The sequence below is a fragment of the Phaseolus vulgaris genome, chromosome 5, assembly GCF_000499845.2.
Source record: "Phaseolus vulgaris cultivar G19833 chromosome 5, P. vulgaris v2.0, whole genome shotgun sequence".
Classification (NCBI taxonomy): Eukaryota; Viridiplantae; Streptophyta; class Magnoliopsida; order Fabales; family Fabaceae; genus Phaseolus; species Phaseolus vulgaris.
In genome coordinates, this window is record NC_023755.2 from 31208864 (window position 1) to 31231337 (window position 22474).

General features: G+C 36.2%; 1 protein-coding gene and 1 long non-coding RNA gene across 3 annotated transcripts; one reads left to right on the forward strand and one right to left on the reverse strand.

Annotated features, from left to right (window-relative positions):
* Positions 1–14684: 14684 nt before the first annotated feature.
* Positions 14685–16081, reverse strand: LOC137834483 (uncharacterized). The gene is made up of 2 exons (XR_011084896.1): positions 15894–16081; positions 14685–15775 (listed from the first exon to the last, which is right to left on the reverse strand). It is a non-coding gene; the product is annotated as an uncharacterized lncRNA (long non-coding RNA).
* A 3494-nt stretch (positions 16082–19575) lies between these two features.
* Positions 19576–22040, forward strand: LOC137835427 (rac-like GTP-binding protein RAC2). 2 transcript variants are annotated; one of them, XM_068643936.1, is made up of 7 exons: positions 19576–19946; positions 20033–20120; positions 20330–20439; positions 20594–20657; positions 20769–20837; positions 20955–21016; positions 21677–22040. In XM_068643936.1, exons 1-7 carry the CDS (start codon positions 19848–19850, stop codon positions 21773–21775), a joined length of 591 nt encoding a protein of 196 aa, XP_068500037.1. In that variant the 5' UTR covers positions 19576–19847; the 3' UTR covers positions 21776–22040. The 2 variants fall into 2 exon arrangements, with proteins under 2 accessions (XP_068500037.1, XP_068500038.1); XM_068643937.1 differs by having other exon boundaries at positions 20769–20833; positions 20951–21016.
* The last annotated feature ends 434 nt before the right edge of the window (positions 22041–22474 follow it).

A 22474-nucleotide genomic window follows, 5' to 3' on the forward strand; every position in this document is an offset into this window, starting at 1 on the left:
AGGAAAGGTTTGTGAAAATCGGAAGTCAAATGGATGAGAGTTTAGATAAAAGGGTGATTGGGTGTTTGGTGGAGAATGTGCATGCCTTTGCATGGTTGCTGCACGATATGCCGGGAATTGACCCAAATTTCATGTGTCATCGGTTGTCCATTGATCCAAGGGCAAAGTCGGTGGTACAATAAAGGAGGAAGCTGGGAGGTGAAAAAATAGCGATTGTTGATCAGGAAGTTGAGAAGTTGCAAAGCGTAGGGTTTGTCAGGGAAATACAATATCCTTCTTGGCTTGCTAACATGGTATTGGTGAAAAAAAAGCAATGGATGATGGAGGATGTGCACCGATTTTACTTATTTAAATGAAGTTTGTCCTAAGGATGCTTATCCTTTGTCGAATATTGATGCTTTGGTAGATGGAGTCTCAGGCTGTGAAATGTTAATCTTTATGGATGCTTACTCTGGATATAATCAAATCAGAATGCATCCTAAAAACGAGGATAAAATGGAATTTATGGGAAGTTTGTCAAATTTTTGCTATATTGTATTGTCATGCCTTTTGGTTTGAAAAACACGGGAGCAACATACTAGCGTTTGATGGATCAAATTTTTGAAGGAATGATAGGGAGAATTATGGAGGCCTATGTAGATGATATGGTGGTGAAATCCACTATAGCTAGCAATCATGTTGAGGATTTGAGAGAGTTGTTTGAAATGTTAGACAAGTATAAGTTGAAGCTTAATCTGGAGAAATGTGTTTTTGGTGTAAAGGCGGGGAAGTTCTTGGGATTCATGTTAACATAGAGAGACATTAAAATGAATCCCGAGAAGTGTGCGGCGATTGTGAATATGCGAAGCTCAGTGTCGGTAAAAGAGGTTCAGCAGTTAACATGGAGAATGGTGTTATTGTCAAGATTCATACCAAAGGTGGGGGAGCGGTCAGTCTTGTTCTTTCAGTGCTTAAGGAGAAACGACTGTTTTGTGTGGATGGAGGAATGTGAGGTTGCTTTTCAAAATTTGAAGCAAATTCTAGCTGCACCACCGATCCTGATAAAACCTCAATTAGGATTGTTGATTTACTTGTATTTGTGTCTGACAGACAAAGCATAGAGCACGAAGATTACAAAGGAAGTGGAAAAAGAGCTTAGGCCCATTTACTTTGTTAGTTGGACGTTGCAGGGACCAGAGATGCGATACCAAAAGTTAGAGAAGGCGGCGTTGCCATTGGTAATTACAACAAGGTGATTAAGGTACTATTTCCAAAACTTCCAGATTATAGTTAAAACTGATTTACCTATAAAACAAGTTTTACAAAAGTTAGATTTGGCGGGGAGGATGATGAAATGGGTGGTCGAGTTGTCAGAGTATGGAATTACCTACGAAAGTAGAGGTTTAGTGTGACCACAGGCCTTTGCAAACTTTGTGACATAATTGACACCTTTGACAAACGAGCCAGCAGAGAACAGTTCGATAAAATGGATTTTGTTTGTGGATTGGGCATCTAACATTAAAGGAAGTGGGGCTGGGATAATATTGGAAGGATATGATGGAGTGTTAATAGAACATACATTTAAGTTTGCTTTTAGGGCAAGCAATAACCAAGCAGAGTACTAGGCTTTGGTGGCCGGGATGCGGTTGGCGAGTGATATAGGGGTCAAGAAACTAATTGTAAGAAGTGATTCACAGTTAGTAACAGAGCAAGTGGCTGGGAACTTTCATGCGAGAGATCAACATTTGGCAAAGTATTTGGAGAAAGTGTGATTAATGGCAGAGGAATTCGAAGAATTTGGATTGGTGCATGTGCCAAGGGATCAAAATGCTCAGACAGATTTATTATCGAAGTTGGCCAGTACTAAGAAGTTGGGTAATCACAGATCAATAATACAAGAGAACTTGGCAGTACCAAATGTTGCCTTAAAAGGGGTACTTGAGGTGCGAAAAGGTCAGAGTTGGATGCATATGTACATACAATGGTTAACAGAAGGAAAAGAGCCAAAAAAATCCAGAAGAGCATAGCGCCCTAAAGCGAAATTCAACAAGGTATGTGTTAATACAAGGGTCTTTGTATCGGAGAGGTTTCTCGGTATCGTTATTACGATGTGTTGATGGGTTGCAAAAAGAACAAATAATGCAGGAGGTTCATGAGGGAATATGTGGAAATCACATTTGTGGTCGATCATTAGCCACAAAGATTGTGAGGGCTGGTTTCTTTTGGCCCACAATGCGAAAGGATTGTTTGTCATATGTGAAGAAGTGTGATAGTTGTCAGAGACATGCAAGTTACATAAATATGCCGGCAAAGCACCTTTTTTCGTTAGTCTCACTGTGGTCTTTCTACAGATGGGGGATAGATATCTTGGGTCCTTTCCCGATACCCGTGAGACAATTCATGTTTATAGTGGTAGCCATTGAATACTTTACTAAGTGGGGTGGAAGTAGAGCCGTTAACGACGATCACGACAGAAAAATATCAAAGTTTGTTTGGGGATCGATAGTGTTCCGATTTGGAGTGCCAAGAGAATTATTCTCAGACAATGGGACACAGTTTGCTAGTCATAAATTGGGACGTATGTGTGAACAGTTGGGAATACGATAAATTTTTTCGTCAATCAAGCATTCACAGACAAATGGGCAGGTTGAGGCTACAAACAAGGTACTTTTGCAAGGGCTGAAAAAGAAGATTGGTGCGGCTAAGGAAAGATGGGTAGATCTCCTTCCAGAGGTAATATGGTCTTATCATACCACAGAACAAACGGCAACAAAAGGAAACACCTTTTAGTTTGGTGTATGGAAGTGATGCAGTGTTACCTATTGAGCTAGAAATACCATCAAGAAGAGTGGAAGAGTTTGCAGAGAAGAAATTGTTAAAGGGACGATTGTTTCATTTAGATACCATAGAAGAGGTGAGGAACGAAGCAAGAATCTGAGCAGTGGCCCAAAAGAGGAGGATGGGGGCAAGATATTTAAGCAAAATGTAGCATCGGGAGTTTAGGGAAAAAGATCTGGTGTTGAGGATATTAAGAGAGGCAAACACAGACAGTAAACTAGCACTGAAGTCGATCGGGTCGTATCGAGTTCGTGAAATGATTGATTGAGAAGCATATCATTTGGAAACATTGGATGGCAGAATAATACCGAGAACATCGAACGTGGCTAATTTGTATTTTTACAATAGTTAGTTAAGTTTTTAAGTTTTATTGAGGTGTTGAAACATTTATTTACTATATTACGAACTTTGTTGGTTTTTGTTACGTCATGCTACCTAGCTGAAGAGGCTCGGTTAAAAAGCATGGAGAGGGTCCTTACCTGCCATGGTACCCAACTGAACAAGCTCGGTTAAAAACCTAGAGAGGGTCCTTACCTGCCATGGTACCCATCAGAAAAGGCTCGGTTAAAAACTCATGCAGCTTAAAACTGAGATGACGAGTTCATTGGGAGGACAATGAAAAAAATTAGGAGGACGATGCAAAAAATTAAAGTGAAGGTATGCAACTCGTTGGCACCCACGTTGTTATATATGATCATGTAAAATTGCATGAATGATGCAAAAATTGATGTTTACAAAAATAAGGAAAGGTGTGTAACTCGTTTGCGCGTTCGTTTTTATATGTTCTTTGATTATATAAAAGTGCAGGTAAAGAATAAAAAAGTCATAGAGTGGTCGGATGACAAACATCATATAAAGTAGCAACGTCATTACTGTTGAAGATGGTTGCTGCCCCTTCAAGATTGTGTTTGATGAAGACTTCTATGTACAATTCATTTGTATTTTGCTTTGCTCTAAGTATATCTTAGGTAGTGCTTAGAGGTTGTCTAAGAGTGGGCTTTTTGCTGAGTAACTCACCTCATAACCATTGGGCATGTGATAAGAACAAGCATAAGTTTTCTTAAACTGTTTTTCACATGTTTTACAAAGAACACGTTTACTGCATAAAAATAAATCTGGTCTTTTCTAAATAAACAAATTCATTTTTAAACTGATGCCTTGGCTAAGTCTTGTGGAAATTAGATTTTGTGCATCAGGTATTTTGACTAAGTCTTCTTCATTTCAAAACGACTGAGTTTTAAATAGTTAAACTTTCTCTGTTTTCGTTTTGAAAAATAAATCTGTTCATCTGTAAATGAATAGATTCTTTTTGTCTCTGGCGCCATGTCAAACTTAAACGTTCTCAGTTTTATCTCTGCACCAGAATGGTTGACTAAGTCTCCTCACTTAACAAATTCTCTAACTGTTTTTTGAAAATAAATCTGTTCATTTTATTTTCAATCTGTTCATTTTATAACAACTTTAACTGTTTTTCAAAAATCTGTTATAAGTTGGTTTTCTATAAAATGAAAACTTGTTTTTGAGTTTAACAATCGTTCATACATTTGCAAAAACAAGTTTTACAGCAGAGAATCAAAAGTTTACAAAGGATTAGCATTTGTTCTTCAAAGATTTCAAAAATCACAAAGTGTTTGTTCTTGGTTTGGTTCCAAAAGCTTGGTGTGAGGTGTTGCTACTGTTCTAGCAATCTTGCCTACTGGTTTAAGGCAGATCTTTGTATCCTCAATCAGGTGTAGTCGTTTCACTTCTCATTTCTTGTAATAGTTTGGTTGAACATTCTTCTTGATAGGTTTTCTTGGAGAGTGTGTGTGTGAGCTGAAATAGGTTTTTTCAGCAAGAGTACCTAAGTTCTTGTAGGTTTCAAGTACAGTGGGAATTGTACTTGGTTGTACTGTGTTTTAGTGATTTCCACCTGGTTTTGGTGAAGACTGGATGTAGCTCAATTGAGTGAACCAGTATAACTCTTTGTGTTCATTCTCTCTCACTCTCTGCAATTTCATTTCTGCATAATTGATAAAACAGCAAAGAAATAAATCTGTTCAAGTGAAAATAAATCTGTTCTTTCTGGGCTCAGTTCATACTGTTCTTAACTTTTGAAAAAGTTGTTTGATTCTGATAAGAACATATAAAATTTGTTAAAAGTCACTGCAACAGATTGACTGTGATAGTTTGCTCAAGAAAATGTCAAAGCTATTAATTGAACCTTAAACAATTTCTTAAAATTGAAGCTTGCTGTTCTGTGATTCATTGTTCTTAATTTCTGGAAAATTGTTTGATATCAAGAAGAACACTCATAGTTTGTTAAAGGCCACTGGAACAAGTTGATTGTAAAGGTTATTCAATTAATTGGCATGCTATCAATTGAACCTTAATCACTTGCTTGAAACTGAAGTTTGCTGTTTTGGTGTTTCACTGGTTTTCGTTCTAATATCAGTGTGTGCATCTGGAAAGTTTATCTGCATAATCTTGTGATTAACCTTGCTGTATAAACGCTTTTCAAACAAAAACAGTGCTGAAATGAATCTGTTCATTTTCACATAAATCGATTTATTTTCTGTAAACTGTGTTAAACACTCTTTCTGCGAGAAAGTTTTAAAAGGTCAATTCACCCCCCTCTTGAATTTTGGCACTATTAAACCCAACAATTGGTATCAAGAGCTAGGACTTGTATTTTAATCAAGTTTGTTTGTAATAATGTCTGAGTTTAATGTGCTTTTTGCTGAGGGTTCTGCTGTTAATAAACCACCTATGTTCAATGGAATGAATTATGCATTTTGGAAAGTTCGAATGAGAATTTTCATGGAATCCATTGATGCATTAATTTGGGAAGCTGTGGTCAATGAACCTTATGTGCCAATGCAGGTTGTCAAGGATGAAGAAAAGGTAAAGCCAAGATCAGAATGGAATGAGACCGAAAGGAGGAAGGCTCAACATGATCTTGTGGCCAAGAACATCATAACCTCTGCATTGACAATGGATGAGTTCTTCAGGATATCTCAATGTAAGTCAGCTAAGGAGATGTGGGAAGTCTTAGAAGTGACTCATGAGGGTACTGAAGATGTGAAAAGGTCAAGGAAACATGCTCTCATCCAATAATATGAACTGTTCAGAATGCAACCCGAGGAGAGCATTGCTGATGTGCAGAAAAGATTCACCCATATTGTGAATCACCTCACTGGCTTGGGAAAAGAATTTGACAGAGAGGAACTCAACATAAAGATATTGAAGTGCCTCGACAGAAGCTGGCAACCAAAGGTGACAGCTATATCTGAAAGTCGTGATCTGTCAAAGTTGGGAACTGCTGCACTGTTTGGAAAGCTGATGGAGCATGAGCTAGAGCTCAAAAGACTCAAAGAGCAGGAAACAACAGAGAGAAAACCCAAAGGGCTTGCACTGAAAGCAACTGAACTGAATGAGATCAAGGAAGAAAAAGAAGATGCTGAAGATGATGACACAATCAGCCTTCTTACAAAAAGATTCAGCAAATTCCTGAGGAAGAAAAGCAGAAACAGGAACCAGCAGAAAAGAAGGTATCTCAAACCCAATGATTCAAGTTCCTCTAAATATACCTGCTTTGGCTGTGGCAAAACAGGGCATATCAAAACAGATTATCCAAACAATCAAACAAGGGACAAATCTGCCAGCAAGAAATTTGAAAGGAACAAGGGAAGAAGAGCCTACATCTCATCGGAGGAAAATGAAGCATCCTCAACCAGCAGCTCTTCAACAGAAGATGAGGAGAATAATTTGTGCTTCATGATGAAGGATGAGGAGCCAAGCTCTGATTCAGTAAGTAATTTTTCTGCTGATTCTGATAACTATGATGATTTGCTTGCTGCCTTCAAGGAAACACATGATGAAGCAAATAGGCTAGCTGTAATATGCAATAAGCTGCAAAAGGTAAATAATGTGTTGGCACCTAAAGTAAAAACACTTGAGGAAGAATTGCATAAGGCCAAAACAGATTTGGTAAGTCTTGAACTATCTTGCTTGCATGCCTCTATTAAAACCTGTGAAAACTGCAAAAAATTGGAAAAACAAGTGGAGTATTTGCTGAAAACCCTTTCCAATTTCACCAAGTGAAGAGAAAACCTTGAGTCTCTCCTTGGATCACAGAATGTTGTTTTCAATAAGAATGGACTTGGTTATACCCCTGGAAATGTAACCAATGTCAAAAAGCTTTCAAGTTTTTTTGTTCCAGCAAAATCAGTTTTTTCAGCTTTTAACAGTGGCAAAAAGGCATCTCATGTAACCTGTTTTTACTGCATGAAATCTGGTCATACATCTAGGTCTTGCATTGCTAGAAAACATCTTGTGCCTAAGAACTTAGCAAAATGGCTACCAAAGAGAAGGTTTTAATCTGTGTTGGACCCTATACTGAAAAGGATACCATTTGTATCATTTTTATTCTGTTTTGCAGATTGGCAGCAAGAAAAATCAGTGGTACTTGGATAGTGGTTGTTCCAAACATATGACTGGAGATCTTACAAAGTTTACCAGCTTGAAGCTCAAAGCAGAAGGACATGTAACCTATGGTGATAATAACCGAGGAAGGATTTTGGGCAGAGGCACTGTTGGAACAGGGAACTCAACAACCATTGAGAACGTGCTGTATGTAGAAGGACTCAAGCATAGTCTTCTCAGCATAAGTCAGCTTTGTGACAAAGGATACAAAGTGAATTTTGAGTCAAATGGCTGCACAATCTCAAGTAATTCATCTAGTAAGGTACTGTTTACTGGTAAGAGAGTGAATAACATTTATCTGTTGAATATCATGGAAACTAACTCTTCAAATGAGTGTTTGCTGTCCAGAAGTGATGAGTCTTGGTTGTGGCACAGGAGGTTAGCTCACATACACACAAATCACTTGAATAAATTGAAATCTAAAGATTTAGTTTCTGGTTTGCCTAACATTAAATTTTAGGACAACAAGATTTGTGATGCTTGTGTGAAAGGTAAACAAATCAAATCCTCTTTCAAGTTAAAGGATATTGTCTCTACAAAAAAATCCATTGGATGTGTTACATATGGACTTATTTGGTCCATCTAGAGTTGCTAGCTTGGCTGGAAATTTGTATGCTTTAGTTGTTGTGGATGATTACTCTAGATTTACATGGACTTTATTTCTTGCACATAAACATGATGCTTACACTGCCTTTAAGAAATTAGCAAAAATTCTGCAAAATGAAAATGGTTGATCAATTCGAAGTGATCATGGGGGAGAGTTTCAAAATGCTAAGTTTGAGAGGTTCTGTGAGAAGCATGGGATAGCACATACCTTTTCAGCCCCTAGGACACCCCAACAAAATGGTGTAGTTGAAAGGAAAAATAGATCACTAGAGGAACTAGCTAGAACTATGTTAAATGAATCTAAGCTTCCTAAGTATTTTTGGGCTGATGCTGTTTATACTGCAGGTTATGTCTTAAATAGGACCTTAATAAGACCAATTCTTAAGAAAACCCCATATGAATTGTATAAGGGCAGAAAACCTAGTTTGAGCCACCTTAGAGTATTTGGGTGTAAATGTTTTGTACTGAATAATGGCAAAGAAAATCTTGGTAAGTTTGATGCTAAATCTGATGAAGCTGTACACATTGGTTATGCTTTGAATGGTCATGCATATAGAGTCTTCAATAAAAGGTTGCTTATAGTAGAAGAATCAATGCATGTTGTTTTTTATGAAACTGATCATAGCCTATCTAAAACTGCTGATGACCTTGACAGTAATGAATTTAAATCTGTTTTAAATCAAAATGAATCGATTCATTTTGATACTGCTGATACACATGCTATACAAGAATCTACTGCAGCTGCAGGTTTGCCAAAAGAGTGGAAAACCCCAAGAGATTTAACACTTGATAATGTCATTGGGAACATTGAGAAAGGAGTGTCAACTAAAAAATCCTTGAACAATTTCTGTGAAGCAATGGCCTTTGTATCTCAAGTTGAACCCAAGAATTTGAATGAAGCTCTCAAGGACAGCAACTGGATTTTAGCTATGCAAGAGGAACTAAATCAGTTTGTTCTTAATGAGGTCTGGACTCTTGTTCCTAGAATACCTGAGATGAATATAATTGGGACAAAATGGGTATTTAGAAACAAGATGGATGAGCATGGAGTGATCACCAGAAACAAGGCTAGGCTAGTAGCTAAAGGGTACAATCAAGAAGAAGGGATAGACTATGATGAGACATATGCACCAGTGACTCGGTTAGAAGCTGTTAGACTGCTGCTTGCCTTCTCCTGCATCAAAGGGTTCAAGCTATTTCAAATGGATGTGAAGAGTGCCTTTCTAAATGGTTATATTAATGAAGAGGTATTTGTTTCACAGCCACCAGGTTTTGAAGACCATCAACATCCAGAATATGTGTTCAAACTCCAAAAGGCTCTCTATGGACTCAAGCAAGCTCCTAGGCAATGGTATGAGAGGCTAAGTGATTTTCTCACCTCACAAGGCTATGACAGAGGCACATCAGATAAGACCTTGTTCATTAAGAAGAAAGGAGATGACTCAATTCTAGTCCAAGTATATGTGGATGACATCATTTTTGGATCAAACAATGGAGAATTGTGTGAAGCTTTCGTGAAAGTCATGAAGAGTGAGTTTGAAATGTCAATGATGGGTGAGTTGAACTATTTTCTAGGCTTGCAGGTCAAACAACTCAAGGATGGCATTTTCTTAAGTCAAGCTAAGTATTGCAAGGATCTGCTGAAGAAATTTGAAATGGACAAGTGTAAACCAATCAGCACACCCTTCTCAACAAGCTGTCATCTGGATCATCATGAAGTTGGAATTTCTGTTGATGAAACCAAATATAGAGGACTCATATGATGGATATCCACTAGGAGAGGATTTTATTAATGAAGGAAGAGGATTTTCACCTACACATTTGAAATTCTTCCTTATAGTCTTCTCACAAATTAAAAGAAGTCAAAGAGAAGATCAAGCCTAAAGATAAAGAAGTCTACAAACTCTCAAATAATAGGCTTCATATTAAATATCTCTCTTTATAGTTTCTTTTAAATTGTAAATAATATAGAATAATGTTTAGAAAGGTGCTTAGAGGGAAACATGAGACACCTCTTTTGTAAAAGCATCTTTAGGCTTTAGTTTAGCAAATTTTATAAGCTTGGGGAGTGAGCTTAGTAAGGGGGGTGTGATCTTAGGAGTTTTTTGGGTAGCTTAGGGAATAAGCTATGTAAATGACCAGCCCTTACTCCTATATAAGGAGGGCTTAGGTCCTTCACAATTCAGATTGGAATTTTATAGTAGAGAGACTATACTCAATTTTGGAGAGAATTTGTGAGTTTTGAGTCTTCCTCTTCTTTGCCTTATCTTGTGAGCTATGGTGAGCTTCAAGTGGTGGCACTCCATCACTTATCTTGGTTCAAGGTTCCAAGTGGCGTGAATGGCTTCTTCCAATCCTCAAAATCCAGCAAGCATCTTCATATAAGTGTCTTCTTTCCTTTCTTCAATTTTCCATTCGGTAGTTTCATTTCCTAATGTGTTTCCTTCATTTTCTACCGTTTACATTCTGTTTTCCAGCTTTGTTCTTTGTTTCTTTTTCGGTTCAGTAGCTAGTTTCTTAATTCTGTCCAGTTTTAATTCTTGTTCTTCTTTCCTTTTGTTTTGATTCAATTTGACAATACATGGACTTCAATATGAGTCTTGGTTGGTGCTTAGTTTTGGTGAGTTCTTGAATTTAGAACATTGATCCAATTCTAAAGTAAAGTGCCTTTCAAATCCAGCTCAAGTTGTTCCTAAGAATGTCAAGAATCATGTGTTCTTGTAGTTACATTCACATCATCATAGGATCACTACTGTATCTCACTGCCAGCAGACCAGATATAATGTTTGCAGTGTGCATGTGTGCAAGGTTTCAATCTGCTCCTAAAGAATCACACTACAATGCTGTCAAAAGGATTTTGAAGTATTTACAAGGAACTAAAGAAGTTGGCTTGTGGTATCCAGGTAATATTTCATTAAGCTTAACTGAAAATTCTGATTCAGATTTTGTAGGTTGCAAAATTGATAGGAAGAGCACAAGTGGAACCTGTCATTTGCTAGGATCAAGCTTGATCTCATGGCAATGCATAAAACAGGCTTGTGTAGCTCTCTCCACTGCTGAAGCAGAATACATTGCAGCAGGGAGTTGTTGTGCTCAAACTATATGGCTAAGACAACAATTGAATGATTTTGGTATCTTACTTAACCATATACCTCTGTTGTGTGATAATACAAGTGCAATCAACTTAACCAAAAATCCTGTCATGCATTCAAGAACCAAACACATTGAAATTAGGCATCATTTTCTAAGGGAACACATATCTAATGGAACATGTGATATTAAGTTCATTGGTACTGATTTACAACTTGCTGATTTGTTCACAAAACCATTAGCCAAAGATAGGTTTAATTTTCTGCTTAATGAATTGGGTATTATAAATGTCAATTGTGCCTAGCAGTGAAAAATTAAATATGTTTATTCGCAATTGAATGTGTTTATTTTCTGCACTGATATGCATTGATGACTAGGAAAGAGAAATTTTGATCTTTGACTGCTTGACTGACCTAGTGGGCATTAACCTCTGTACCTTTGACGGTTTTGGTCATGGTTATGTAACCGATTTGATGGTTTGGGTGCTCAATAAAGGCATGAGTATATGCATCGTGACCCTAAATATTTGTTGCATATTTTCAAAGATTCTATGCACAAATTCAGAGCATAAAATCTTCATGCATATCCACTCATAACTGCCATATCAACACATTCATTTCTATATAAATCTGTGTGAATACTTGCTACCCACATTACCTTTTCTGTTCTCACCATTTGAAACCAAGAAAAGAATTCAGGTTCAACCATGGCTTCTTCTTCCAAGAAACAGAAAAATAAGGGGAAGCAAACCACCTTTCAAGGCGTGCTAGAAGGTTGGTTCGCTGGAAATGAAGAAGGCATCAATACCTACATTCACGAGACAAGCAGGAAACAGATCAACATACCCAAAGTGCTGGATTTCAACTGGCTGAAATCTGAAAAACTGGTAGAAACAAGGGCTGTGTTGAAGCACCAGAAACTGAAAAAGATGCTGGAATTAACGGGTAATGTATATCCTGACTTGGTTAAGGTGTTTTACACCAACCTCACATTGGATGGAAAGAATGTTGTCTCTTATGTGAAAGGGACCAAGATGAAGATCACAAGTGAGGTGTGGAATTCTGTGGCTGGAATAAAATATGCTGGATTGAAAGTAGGGAAGGGAAACACCAGTGGAATCCAAGAATTCAACAAGCTGCAATACTATAAAAGCTGCATGAGGAATCCTACAGAGAGTATAAACAGGTTCCATGCAGGGCACTTGAACCTCACTCCACGCCTAGTTGCCTACATCATAGCATGGCAACTTATTCCAAGAGGAACAAACCATGCTGTTTTACATGAAGAGGACCTAATCCTCCTATATTGCATCATGAACCAGATTAAGGTAAACTGGGTTTTCATTGTCAATGAACACATGCTCAAGTAAAAAAGGTTGGCTGATTACCGATTTCCCTATGCTATTCTTGTTTCCAAATTAATTGATTACTTTGGTGTTGATGTTACAAATGAGAGAAACGACCCTATCAAAGCTGTAAGTGAGATTGATAATTCAACTCTCACCAAAATGGGTTTTCACAAAATTGAAGACAAGTGGGTGGTTCTCAAGGAGAAGGACCCTCAAGCAGAACATGAAGATGAGGATGAAGTTGTTCCTATGGATGATGACTCACTTGCTACCCAATCTGAACATGAGAAAGTTGCTGCAAATGCCATAGTTGCCTATCAAGCTCCAGAATACCGAGGAGAACCAATGTCTATGTTTGAAAGGCAAGTACTGTATCGTCTTGATGTAATGTCTGCAGAACAAAGGGCATACTTTGAGACTACTCATGCAAGGTTTCAACACCTTGATGATCAGATTGAAGGGGTTCAGGCACAACTTGCAGAGCTTTACTACAAGGATCAGTAGTCATCTGTTTTTAATGCTTTCTTTATCAATTTTCAAATGTCTGTAATGCTGAACAATATGGTTTTATTTTCTGAACTATTATGGTTATGGTTTCTATTTCATATTTGTTTTCCCTATGCTTATATGCTGTTTGATGAATCCAAAGGGGGAGAAAAATAGCTGCTGAAAAATTAGCTCACCATGCTAGGTGAAGCTAGCTGAAACAGGGAGTTAATTCTGCAGCTTAAAACCATTTCTTATGTTATGCAATACTGCTGTTTTTTTCTGGTTTAAAATCTGATGCAGTGCAGGTTCTTAAAGAAACAAAGCTATGAGGTTAGCTATGGGGATTTGTCTCCATCAAACAGGGGGAGATTGTTGAAGATGGTTGCTGCCCCTTCAAGATTGTGTTTGATGAAGACTTCTATGTACATTTCATTTGTATTTTGCTGTGCTCTAAGTATGTCTTAGGTAGTGCTTAGAGGTTGTCTAAGAGTGGGCTTTTTGCTGAGTAACTCACCTCATAACCACTGGGCATGTGATAAGAACAAGCATAAGTTTTCTTAAACTGTTTTTCACATGTTTTACAAAAAACACGTTTACTGCATAAAAATAAATTTGTTCTTTTCTAAATAAACATATTCATTTTTAAACTGATGCCTTGGCTAAGTCTTGTGGAAATTAGATTTTGTGCATCAGGTATTTTGACTAAGTCTTCTTCGTTTCAAAACGACTGAGTTTTAAATATTTAAACTTTCTCTGTTTTCGTTTTGAAAAATAAATCTGTTCATCTGTAAATGAATGGATTCTTTTTGTCTCTGGTGCCATGTCAAGCTTAAACGTTCTCAGTTTTATCTCTGCACCAGAATGGTTGACTAAGTCTCCTCACTTAACAAATTCTCTAACTGTTTTTTGAAAATAAAAGTTTACAAAGGATTAGCATTTGTTCTTCAAAGATTTCAAAAATCACAAAGTGTTTGTTCTTGGTTTGGTTCCAAAAGCTTGGTGTGAGGTGTTGCTACTGTTCTAGCAATCTTGCCTACTGGTTTAAGGCAGATCTTTGTATCCTCAATCAGGTGTAGTCGTTTCACTTCTCATTTCTTGTAATAGTTTGGTTGAACACTCTTCTTGATAGGTTTTCTTGGAGAGTGTGTGTGTGAGCTGAAATAGGTTTTTTCAGCAAGAGTACCTAAGTTCTTGTAGGTTTCAAGAACAGTGGAAATTGTACTTGGTTGTACTGTGTTTTAGTGATTTCCACCTGGTTTTGGTGAAGACTGGATGTAGCTCAGTTGAGTGAACCAATATAACTGCTTGTGTTCATTCTCTCTCACTCTCTGCAATTTCATTTATGCATAATTGATAAAACAGCAAAGAAATAAATTTGTTCAAGTGAAAATAAATCTGTTCTTTCTGGGCTCAGTTCATACTGTTCTTAACTTCTGAAAAAGTTGTTTGATTCTGATAAGAACATATAAAATTTGTTAAAAGTCACTGCAACAGATTGACTGTGATAGTTTGCTCAAGAAAATGTCAAAGCTATTAATTGAACCTTAAACAATTTCTTAAAATTGAAGCTTGCTGTTCTGTGATTCATTGTTCTTAATTTCTGGAAAATTGTTTGATATCAAGAAGAACACTCATAGTTTGTTAAAAGCCACTGGAACAGGTTGATTGTAAAGGTTATTCAATTAATTGGCATGCTATCAATTGAACCTTAATCACTTGCTTGAAACTGAAGTTTGCTGTTTTGGTGTTTCACTGGTTTTCGTTCTAATATCAATGTGTGCATCTGTAAAGTCTATCTGCATAATCTTGTGATTAACCTTGCTGTATAAACGTTTTTCAAACAAAAACAGTGCTGAAATGAATATGTTCATTTTCACATAAATCGATTTATTTTCTGTAAACTGTGTTAAACACTCTTTCTGCGAGAAAGTTTTAAAAGGTCAATTCACCCCCTCTTAAACTTTGACATTATTAAACCCAACAATTACAACATAAGCAGAGAAATTAACCTTATAAGGATAAAGTTCCTATACAGGCAGTCATTAAAATAGAAAAGGGGTATGCAAATAAATGGCTCAGATCATAAAGTTTTTCAAAAAAGAAAGAAGAAGAGGCAGGCAAAGTCATTCTTCATCAACGATCTTTCCGTCCACAACGCTTTTGAAGGGGTCAAGAGGTGATGTGTCCACATTGGGTTGAAGCACTTTAAATTGTTCAATAGCTCCATTGAAGCCATCCACAAAGCTTCGGGAAACCTCGTCCTTAGCAGCTTCCAGAGCGACATCTAGAGTGGATACTTTGTTCTGTAGCATACTTTCAGTAGATTCCCACCCTCGATTCGCAACTTGACGTTCTTCTCGGTGGCGAGCGTAGTCCTCCACAGTTCTTTGTAATTTCTCGAGAAAATCATCACGGTCATGGGAAATCTCATAAACTTCGTCGGACATATGGAATTTTGCGTCGTCTAATTCTTGGCGCATATTTTGCATTGCCTCAGCATCTCGCTTCAGTTGGTTTTGTACCAAGTGATCACAAGCAGAGAGCACCTCAGGCCAGGTCGCGAGTAGGAGGAATTTTCTGGCTCTTGAAAGAACAGTGGGTTGACAAAATCTGATGGTGAGAAAAATCCTTATTCAAATCGACATGGCCAACAGGGGGACGAGTGTTGGTGGGTCGCTTTTTCCTCGTGGATACAGTGGCAGTTTTCTCTAAGTCCCCGATCTCATAAGTGGCCTTTGGTGGGGGGGTCCTCATGCGGCGGACCATCTCGACTTTGGTCAGTAACATGGAATTCGACTTTGGTCATGCATGCAATCCTTACATATAGGCTCTTCAGGTTTACAAGGGACAACAATGACATCCTCTTCAGAACCAGTTTGGCTAAGGGCTTGGGTATGACGAAGATTTTGTATGCGTTTTGTTGAGGTAAACAAAGTGATACAAATCACATCACAAAGAGACCTACAAAGAACGTCACTCTTAGCCCAAGGATATAGGGACTGATAATCCATCAAGCCTATCTCTAAACAGATAAATGCCAACTAGTACAATACAAACCAAAGGGACAAATGAAGCGTACCTGAGAGCAAGACTTGGAAGAAGAAATGGAAACGAATGCACAACTTAGAGGGAGGCAAAATGAAGTGGTTTAAGTGAATGAGGAAGATGAAGAGTTGGGTGTTTTAAGGAAGTCGTGACGGTGCGAGAAGAGCGCCTATCGATGGCAGACACATGGAGGAAGTTTTCGTGAGTGACATCTGAAGCGACAAAGTGCAGGGTAATAAATGTGGCGTGTGTATCGAGGAGGGTCGTTGAGGTGCGAGAAACGCCAATAGCGAAGGCCGAGTCAGCCCATGCAAACTAAAAATGACAAGTGTTATGAGCTTTACTAAGTAGGTGAGAAGGTGCTAACATCAAGCTACAATAAAAGACTAGCCTTATTGGCAGAGTGCCTAAGGCTAAGGGGGCATGTGGTATCATGGGCTAGGCCCATTTGTAAGGAGCACATAGGACGAGTAGAAATTGTCAGAGCGAGTTGACTTTTAGTCTCATTGACTTATACATGAGGCTAGGGGATTGTAGTATCATGGGTCGAGTCTGATTAGGTGGATAAGTGGATCATTTTCCAATAGTGGCATTAAAAAGAGTTAATTCTCGATACTTTATATTAAAGAGTATTCTTACGTTGGCACGGATCAATGGATACTGAGTAATTAGTCTTGGTTACTATAGTAGGCTAATAACAATGTCAGATATAGAAGAAGAAGGAGAATTTCAAGTATATGTAGAAGAAGAGATAGGGAGAAAACAGACTACACACTCGATTAAGAGTATACCTATTCTTAGGCACCTTAAACGTTCTGGACTTGAGATAATTCATACTATTGTCTTGAACAAAAATAATAAAATCATTTTGATAAATGTATTATGTTCTATATTTTTTATGTAATTTTTGTTTAAAATTAACTCAGGAACCTTTGATACTGGTGAATTCACTTCAAAAATGTAGTCCTTCATGTTTTTTTTGAAATATTCTCTAACTTCTTTTGTTGTTGTTTAAAATAATAATAATAATACTTATAATTATCCTTAATAATTTTATTTTTCATTTATTATATGGATTCCTGTAATTATATAGGTTGTTGATTGTTAAACTTTTAGTGGCTGTTACTTACTTTATAATAATAGTCTTGGAAGTAATCATAAAGGCATGTTCTTGATATGAGGCAAATTAGAAAACTTTATTATTTCTTATCATCTGTCTAATCAAAATGGAAAAAAGTGTGGTACTTTTTTATAAACGGAGAAATTACTAACATGGACAAAAACACAATTGAATCTATTTTTTTTAATAATGTTAAATTTCTTATACTAATAATAAATCGTGAATCCTATCAATTTTGATAAAATAAGACCTCACAAATAATTATAAATAAATGTTATTATACTTTGTTTGTCGCTGAATTTAACTTTGTTTAATTGATTTATATAGAGAGTATTCAATAAATTATAGTGAAAGTAATATTCTAAAAAATCGTTTACTAAAATATTTTTTCACCGTAATTACTCTGCAACTTCGGTTAGTAGTAAAAGAATTAACAGTGAATAATTGGACGAATAAAATAAGCACGTTCTTATACATAAAATATCAAATTGCAGTTTCTTTTAATATCTGTTTACAAATACATGAAACATTGAATCTTGTGCAGAAAAGGTAATCATTCAATAATGTATTGGAAAACGATGTTTTGACACCTATACTCTATTAATATCCCAATAAATATTAATATTTTAACTTTTTTATTTTAAAAATTATTTTAACATTTTATATTTTATTTATATTTTTATTAAAAAAAATTTATTATAAATATTAATATTTTGTTGTAGGATGAGGTTGAGCAAATGTTAAAATATTATCATCCATAATTATTATACATTAAAAGGTCAGATAACCTGTTATACAACTATCATGAAACTGGGTTGATTACATCTCATGCATAAACTCAGCACACTTGTTTACAATAGTTTTTCCCAAATGTCAAATTGGATCACTTAACTCAGAAAGTGTGTGGAATTTATTTTCCTTATTTCAGGTTTTGATTTCTATAACTGTATAAAGGTCTTCTATTATACTGTCAAGATTCTACTATATTTGAATCTAATAAGAGGCATTGTTGTTTACAGAACAATAATTCCAAATATTGCTTTGCAGATTGAATTTTCAGCTGGGACATGATTTGTCCCTTTTTATTATGGCAGATATATGTGCTGAGGTTGTGTCATGAGATATATTAAAAAGTAATCTAGCTACCTTGCAAAACAGGGTTGAACTAAGCTTTTTTCATACTAAATCATCATTTTAAAGCCATGGTTATTGGAGCTGTTGTCTAGATTAAGGAAACTCTCTATTCACATGATGATGCATTCAACTTGTTAAAGCTAACTTTAGGTGAGTTGGTGAGACGCGCATGAAAATGGACCAAAAGAGAAAAATCACAAACTCCAAGAGATAGGAGAATGTGAAAAGAAAGCCAAACCAAGAGGGAAAAAAGGTGGTAGAATCAAATGGTATTGTAGTGTGTGCATTTAGTTTGCATTTGACTAGTGTATTCACTATATACAACTTTTACTTGTTGGGGATTGGAATAGTGGTCTTTCTTCTTTATCGTTGTTGGAGATTTCAGATTGATTAGAAATAAGAACATTACACAATATATAAAAAATGGATGGAGACTTCGTCTTATAAGCCGGTTGGATTAAACTTAAAATTCACTTTTTAATATGATATTAGAATCATTTAAAGCATATTCTAGTAAGAGTTTTTTGTCTTATCAAGCCACCCGTTATCGGATAGATATTAGATCACTCTTGACCGCCTCAGCGTGAGATCACCTTCTAAACGATTTTTATAAAATTGAGTTAAACTTAAAGTTCATTTCTTAATAATAATGAAGTGTGTCATAACTCGGAATTCTAACTTTTATTTTGCAAAAAGAAAGAAAAAGAATCCTAGTTGCTTACATATTTATGATATAGTTGGTGCTCGATAACATTGTGCTGCGTTACATATTACTAATGCATACATAGAATTATGAAAAGTCAAAAACACATTGGTGGGTCTTCAATAACACTAACCACCCAATAAAGATGTGGATAGATCCACCAAGGCCAAGAACAGAACGTTGGTTCATCATTTGGGCAGTGACACTGGTGACTTGAAAAATCAATAATTTTTTCCATGAACTGTAGTGTCAAACTCATCCACCCACTTCCACTTTGTCCAATATTTAGAGTCCGTGTCGCTTTACGGCACCCTACTTCAACTTCATACCATGCTTTTGGTTTGGTAATGTCCAAACTTTCAGTTTTTACCATCTACTTTTCTTTCTCACCAATTGTAGTTAATGATTCTCCTTTGGAATATTAGTTCTTGTGTAGCCATTACCGAAACAATGCCTATGTTCTTTTGTTCTTTACAAAAAAATATTTGTCAACTTGATTAACTATTCATGTATCCTAAACATGACTAACAACTTTTAATGAATTTTTTTTATTGTAACCATGTTTTTTTTTATCTTGGAGAATGAGTACATTTCCATTCAGACTAACGTAATGTTGATAATGAATGCTTATGTTCTAAATACTAATTATTTACTCTCTCCCTTGTACAATACTTAACCAACTAACACCACTACAGCACCAAACAATTCCTTTGCTGCTCTGGCCTTCCCCTTAAAGAAACAGAAAGCCAAATGCAATAATGGACAAGATAAAAGAGGGTCACTAAAGTTGGTGCTGAGGGACTTGGCTTATTAAATGCTGATCATCCCCTCTATTTCTTTCAAAATTCAAATTGACCCTTCTGGCCTTCTCGCCCTTCTTTCTAAGCATCAAACTTCTTCTCTCCATTGTTTCATTTTTATTTCCAATTCTTCAATTGAAAGAAGCTCAGGAACTCAAAGTCATGAAAGCAACAGAATGTTAAAGGAAGCTTTGATGTGATGTGAGGTGAGGAAATCAGAGGAACTTGAAAATGAGTACAGCAAGATTCATCAAGTGTGTTACTGTGGGAGATGGAGCCGTGGGAAAGACCTGTATGCTCATCTCTTACACCAGCAACACATTTCCCACGGTACGGCAATGCATGATTTTTAGTTGTTTGAATGTGTTGTGCTTGGTCAATAAAAAATTCACTTTTTCTATCTGAAAAAAAAACAGGACTATGTGCCTACAGTTTTTGACAACTTCAGTGCAAATGTGGTGGTTGATGGGAGCACAATTAACCTGGGATTATGGGACACTGCTGGTATGTATTTTATGTGGGTGATTAACAAATCTGCTAGTTACTAAGCAGGTGTATACTTGTATTGTAATGTGCATAGTATATATATTTTGGTGAACAGAAGATTTTAGTAACTAAAACTAGATATTGTTGAAATTAAACTCCTTAACTCCTGATATAGAAACTATTTTTCCATTATTCTTTACTCATTTATTGTAGCTTCATAAATTCAGGACAGGAGGATTACAACAGGCTTAGGCCTTTGAGCTATAGAGGAGCAGATGTGTTTTTGCTGGCATTTTCCCTCCTCAGTAGAGCCAGCTATGAAAATATCTCTAAGAAGGTTCTTCTGCAAGCCTCTCAATTATCCCTCTATCATGACACATTTACACCTACTGATATTACACAAAGACACATAACATCTTACATGTGTCTGTGAACTGTAATATGGTATAATTCCTGCCAATAAAATCTCACACTAGGCCCATTTTATGCAGTGGATTCCTGAGCTGAGACATTATGCCCCAACTGTGCCAATTGTACTTGTGGGAACCAAACTTGGTATCATCCAACACTATTAAAATTATTTGATATTTTGGTATTATTTAAGCTACATACTAGTTCACCTGTGGTGTCATTTCTTACTTACTGTGATCTTATATTTGGCTGCAGACTTGAGGGAAGACAGGCAGTATTTGATTGATCATCCTGGAGCCACACCTATATCTACTGCCCAGGCAAGTCACTCGTGTTCCATGTTCTAACAAAGACCATTTTCTTTTTGGTAACATAGAACTTTTTTTTTTTTTTTTGGTTTTGTTTCAGTGCACCTGAATCTTCTAAATGTTTGGCAGGGAGAAGAGCTGAAGAAGGCGATTGGTGCTGCTGTGTACATAGAATGCAGCTCAAAGACTCAGCAGGTTCTAATTTTTCAATGCTTATAGCTAGACAAAATTTTAGATACATTCAAAGCAAATTGCATTAAAAGGTCCTATTAAGATTCAATATAAAATCATACCAAATTGTTTAACTTTTGGGATAATCGGTTTTAAGTTATACTATGGAAATTGTTATAGCAGAACATCTCCCCATTATAAATTAGATTAGATTATACAAAACTAATTTGTCCACACCATTTATTTTTCCCACTTTTGCACCATCTAACCAGGGACAAATATCTAGTTATCAACATGTATATGTAATGGAGATAAGGCTTAAACAGTACAAAAGTGGTTCCACAAACAAAATAGTGTCAACTTCTTTTTAATAGATCATTTAACCTTAAAAAGTCTATCAGTAATAAAATATATATACAGTGCAAACATTTTTTTAATACAACTGTATAGCAACCATTGCACTTTAGTCATTTTGCTGCAGATCTCAGACCACTCTTGTGAATTATTTTTGTTTCTAAAAATTTGTTTGTGAAATCTCTTTCTCCGAAGACATTGAATTTCGTAAACAATATACCGCATCATTTGCCTGATAGTGTATGACATTATTAAAGTTAATTACTCTATCAACTTAAAGTACACAAGGTTTTCAGTCTCAGCCTAATTGTCTATGCTGCTATATTTCAGAATGTGAAGGCTGTGTTTGATGCTGCCATCAAGGTTGTTTTGCAACCAGCAAAGCCAAAGAAAAAACGAAAGAAGAACAGATCCTGCGCTTTCCTTTAATTGGAGTACATGTTTGATTTGCATCCTGTAACATTCGTGTAACCTTCTCCTAAGTTTTCCATTCTTCTCTTTCTGAATTGACCTTTTGAAACACATGTATTCCTTCCACACTCACCCTCTTTCAGTTTTCTCATATATTTTCTTGTTGGTGGATCTAAATGATGTTCCAATGCATCTCTACATATACAAGATTGCACTGAATTAAAGATAAGTTTTGTGATAAAAAGAGTATAATAGCATTAATCATCACTTTTGTGTCGCTCAACATGTTTGTTGTTCTTATCACTGTTCTCTCCTCTAACTAATGGTTAAATTTTTTGTCGTTAACCGTGAATCAAATCCTTCACGGGCTGCAATAAGCATAGTTTTGTACTACCTTTGTCATTTATGATTAACCGGGACCTAAAAGCTAAGCAGCTAGAATCATTATTGATTTTCAAGTCTGAAAACTCACATAAAAAGCAATAACATCATGTGAAGTTATTGCAGTGATTGTTCCTTCTTAGTTATTCAGTTGTATATACTGATTGAACTACATTAATTCATCATCAAAAGCTTACTTATTTAGGTACTCAAATGTCTTTTACTTCTCCTATCTTCATCATTCTTGTTCCCCACAAAAAGCAACCCCACTCACCAACTTATTTTACAATACATCAAAAGGCATAACAACTTAAAAACAAGTCAACATTTTTTTTA

What these genes read in the sequence shown, in the direction of transcription:
- LOC137835427 (XM_068643936.1), top strand. Translation starts at nt 19,848, where the DNA reads ATGAGTACAGCAAGATTCATCAAGTGTGTTACTGTGGGAGATGGAGCC. An exon ending in GGGATTATGGGACACTGCTG is followed by an intron (nt 20,121 to 20,329) that starts GTATGTATTTTA and finishes TCATAAATTCAG; the next exon opens with GACAGGAGGATTACAACAGG. An exon ending in ACTTGTGGGAACCAAACTTG is followed by an intron (nt 20,658 to 20,768) that starts GTATCATCCAAC and finishes ATTTGGCTGCAG; the next exon opens with ACTTGAGGGAAGACAGGCAG.